A 4687-nucleotide genomic window follows, 5' to 3' on the forward strand; every position below is an offset into this window, starting at 1 on the left:
AGTAAATGTGAGACCTCTGTGTCCTGATGCAAGCTGCCGCTGGCTCCTTATGCGCCAAATGCACCTACGGTCCTGCTGTAACACACGAGCCTTCCGAGATGCAGAGCAGAGAGTGCTTTAGCAGGCTGCAGCAGACTGGGCCTGCGAACTGTACTCGCCGAGGCAGTATAGGAGAACAGGGATATGACGGGCATGTGGAGAGCGAGACGGAGCCCCACCCTGAGGCCCATTTGAGGCCTCTCACCGGCTGAACACCAAAAGCTTCCACTGCAGTTAACACTTGCCGTGAACGTTGCCAACATGGGGATGTTTGTTTTTATATAATACTTTTATCAATTCTTTGAGGACTTCATACAATGTGTTTTCGTCTTTTTTACTCTCCACTCTGCCCTATAACTCTCCCAGAGTGACTTCCCCTTTTCATTCTCCCTCTTCCCCCCCTCCCTCTCTCTCTCTTATTTTTTAAAAGGACTAATCGAGTCCAATTTGTGCTGCTTGTCTGTATACTCCTGGGTATGGACTGGGATTAACTACTAGGGTCCACACATTCAAATAAAACTGACTCTCTTTCCTCCAGAAGCTGTCGACTCCTTTGTTAGTGGTCGAGGCTCATGAGCCGCTCCTGGTCCTTGCTTGAGTGTTGGGTGGCTTGGTGTTGCACAGGCCTTGTGAGGGAAGCAAAGCTGCTTTTAATCCATGGGTGCAGAAGCCCTGTCGTGCCTAGGAGACGCTGTTTCATTACGGTCCTTCCCCATCCCCTGATTCTTAAGATCATCCCTTGCCCTCTTCCAACACGATCCCTTCGGGTCACTGAAGATGTGTGAGGATGAGGGTCTGTAAGTGTGAGGGTTACTATACATGTCCATCCGCGCCTGAGCACTCTAGGGACACTTCCTGCACGTCGAGCAGTTTTGAGTTTCCGAGTTAACGACCATCTACTACATAAAGGCATATTTCTGATGAGGCCTGATGCCTGCACCAATCTGTAGGTATAGAAATATGAATCTAAAAAGTAGTTTTATAACTATGTTCATTTAACAGGACAATAGAAATAGGTTCCTCCTGGGGCCTCTGAGCTCCCCAGTCATATATTCTGGATTAAATTTACAGTCACAGACTTGAGTTTTCTTCTGTGGATTAAACTTGAAATCAGGTCAGAAAGCACTTGGTTACGCCCATAATACTTAAGCCGCTGTTGCAGCCATGGGCAAACCAATCATGCAGGGTCCGTAGGTAGGTCCGACTGTTGCTAATTATGTTTATGTTGAGAGTGTTAAAGTAACAATATGTCAGGCTGCATAGGGCCTCAGGGACAGCTTCACTCCTCTCCTAGATGGTGCTGGGGATCTCACAAGTAAGAATAATTCGGTTTATAGAAAATATTCATGTCTAAGGCCTAGAATTCTAGTATGTCAATTATAATCCCACCAGATTCGCCTCAGAGCCCATGCTGTAACCTCATTGATATTCTTCAGCATGTCTTTGAAGACCGTAACTTAAAAAAAAAAAAAAACTATGGCGGTCCCGGACGCTGCGGGAGCTGAGGGTTACTATGCAAACATGGCCAAGTCCAAGAACCACACCACACACAACCAGTCCCACAAATGGCACAGTAATGGCATCAAGAAACCCTGGTCACAAAGATACGAATCTCTTAAGGGGGTGAACCCCAAATTCTTGAGGAACATGCGCTTTGCCAAGAAGCACAACAAGAAAGGCCTGAAGAAGATGCAAGCAAACAACGCAAAGGCAATGAGTGCGGGAGCAGAGGCCATCAAGGCCCTTGTGAAGCCTGCAGCTGTTAAACCCAAGATGCCAAAGGCCCCCAGCCGCAAACTCAGCTGCCTGGCTTTCATCGCTCACCCCAAGCTTGGGAAGCAGATTCGAAGCTACATGGCTAAGGGTCGTAGGCTCTGCAAATCAAAGCCCAATGTTCAAACCAAGGCAGAGGCCACAGCTCCAGCTAAGAGCAAGGCTCCAGCTCCAGCTCAGGCTCCCAAAGGTGCCCAGGCCCCTGTGAATGCCCCGTAGGAAATGGTTCTACTAATGTGAAGACAGACGGACTGGTGTGACACACCCACCTACACACTATTTACAGATGACCAGTGTCCTATGCTGTTTTTACAAATAAACCTGAGGCAAGATCTGTTAAAAAAAATCTATGTATAACTATTACTTTTGTACTTTCCCTATTTTGTTCCCAATTGCTTCTTTCTCTTAGTCCTGGTGTATAAAATGTATATTAAAATCTCTTTTAATAAACTCTAACTGCACTTCCTACTAAAAAATTCAATACATTTAGTTATAATTATATAATGGGTGGCACATGAAATATATATATATATATATATATACACACAGAGACATATGAAAGTACATAAAATCGGTGAATGAGAACAATGTTGGCTTTCTGTTGATAGATGGAAGATGACAGATTATGATGATAAATAGATGGATATTTAGATAGATAGGTAGATAGGTAGATAGATAGATAGATAGATAGATAGATAGATAGATAGATAGTATTTAGGTACGTAGATGTATAGATAGATAGATAGATAGATAGATAGATAGATAGATAGATAGATAAACAGATAGATAGATAGTAGTTAGGTAGGTAGAGAGATAGATGGATAGATAGATTGGTTATCCAGCTCAGCTGCTGCTTATCCTGTAAAGCCTCCAGACAGAATTCCCCTGAGAAAGTCACTGCGGTCTTCCATGTTGTGTCCCCCCTTCTTTTCTAAGTTTGCTCCAGGGGACAGAGGTTTCATCTAGCTGCCTCTTGTGATGGATGATTCCTTATTCTTTCTTGGAGCATGATGTTCTTTGGGTGATGATTCAAAGGCCAGAACCAGACTGATGCAAAAGCAAACACAAAGGTCTCTTAGGTAAGTTATAAAAGATGGTTTTAAAATACAACTAAATCGGTGTGCTAAAAAGGAGTGAATAATTCCCTAAACTTAGGCGTTGCCAAAATTCTTCAGTAGTACCTACAGGAATGAACTGTTCTCCGCCTTTTCTCAAAAGGCCTAACTAGTACAAACCAGCACCATGGGTTAAAACAATCATTCTTTAAAAAATATTTACTGAAGACTTATGCCACGTACCGTTATACAACAGGGAACGGAACCAACAAAAGTTCTTACATTTATGAAACTGTTGTTGGTAATGTGATATCACTGGGTCAGCTGTGTGCTTGGATTGACCCTGATGACACCAGGGGTGACTGTGCAAGCTTCTCAGACACTGAGGTGGACAGGAGGGCAGCCCTGCACAGAGGAAGTGGTTGGGACAATACAACAGCAAGTGGAAAGCTCAGACAACCAGTTCAAAACCCAGAAGGTGCGTTGCTCACGCAGATTCCCTTGATGAGTCATGAAAAAGATTATCACTTGGTTATCAAAAGAGATAATCTTGTAGAAATTGAGAAGAACCACGAAAAAAAGGGTAGATGCTGCCTAGTTGTAACAGATGGTTGCTTTTAAAATTGCTTATTTGCCTGCTTAAAGAAGAGGCTGTGATTTACTAACATTGGAGTAAACAGTTCTGTGTGGCTCCTGAAATGTTACTGTAACTCTAGTATTTAAACTCACATTGGCAGTTACGGGTTAATATTGGTCAAATCATCTAAATTATAGAAAACTGTATTCTGCACAGCCAAATGGTCAAGTGACTTCCAAATACCCTGGGCTGATGACCAGCCTCGGACCAGGACCCCTCTTAGTCTTCCTGGCACAAGGCTTTCTTGATTTAGTTTCCAGTCTCACTGTTTCCCAGGGTTACTTTTCAACTATCTGGTTCACATGGCTAAAAAAGCAATAAAGCTGGTGAGGGAGAAGGATGTACGTTTTGGTTTGATAAAGCCAGAGCATCCCTTCCAAGGTTTCTTTTTCTTTCTTTCTTTCTTTCTTTCTTTCTTTCTTTCTTTCTTTCTTTCTTTCTTTCTTTCTTTCTTTCTCCTTTCTTTCTTTCTTTCTTTCTTTCTTTCTTTCTTTCTTTCTTTCTTTCTTTCTTTCTTTCTTTCTTTCTTACAAGCACTGTAATGGCAAAGACAAGTGAAAGAGTTCACCACAGTGGGTCTCCATCTTTCTTAGGACCACACCTGAGTGATGACAGTGTGGTCTGTTAGACTCCAGAACATTTGGATCCTATAGTGTGCCTAGTTTGCCTCTGTGGATTCTCTGCTTTTCCAATATCATGACAAATGTGATGCTCTCTGAGAAAAAAAAATTTAAACTACATAATGGACTAAGTATGTAGGAAACAAAGTCGGGCAGAGAACTGAAAAGTTGAACAGTCAGAGAGCAATTGGACACGCCCCACTGATCAGGGAACGGCGTATCTCAATGTGTGCACACTCAGGCGCCAGGGTGCCCTTCACCTGCAGCGCGCACCGTCTGTCAGCAGAAAGGGCTACGCTAAAGTTTGCAAGCAATGGAACAACCGCTAGACTCCACAGCCTCTGAGATCCTGCTCAAGGTGCTCTCACTCTGCAGATAGCTTTCCCCAGGATTGTCCTCCACAGGATAACAATGGGAGTCGTCAGAGGCTTGTAGTGAAACAGCCAAACTTAATGTCCTGGTAATAAATGTTGTCTGTATAACCCCAGCCTGCAAGATAACAAGAAGGGAACTAAGATATCCTTCAGAAGAAAGTGGTAGTAACCCAAGGAATCTAGCCTTTA

The 4687-nt window shown here is 43.3% G+C and overlaps 1 protein-coding gene across 1 annotated transcript; it reads left to right on the plus strand.

Moving 5' to 3' along the window:
- The first annotated feature begins 1560 nt into the window (after positions 1-1560).
- Positions 1561-2144, plus strand: LOC129691185 (60S ribosomal protein L29-like). The gene has a single exon (XM_055627219.1). It carries the CDS (start codon positions 1561-1563, stop codon positions 2029-2031), a length of 471 nt encoding a protein of 156 aa, XP_055483194.1. The 3' UTR covers positions 2032-2144.
- The last annotated feature ends 2543 nt before the right edge of the window (positions 2145-4687 follow it).

Source organism: Psammomys obesus, unplaced genomic scaffold (assembly GCF_907164565.1).
Source record: "Psammomys obesus unplaced genomic scaffold, mPsaObe1.curated_primary_1811, whole genome shotgun sequence".
Taxonomy (NCBI): domain Eukaryota; kingdom Metazoa; phylum Chordata; class Mammalia; order Rodentia; family Muridae; genus Psammomys; species Psammomys obesus.

Bases quoted from the DNA above. Each gene is read 5' to 3' on its own strand.
- LOC129691185 (XM_055627219.1), top strand. From the start codon at position 1,561: ATGGCCAAGTCCAAGAACCACACCACACACAACCAGTCCCACAAATGG.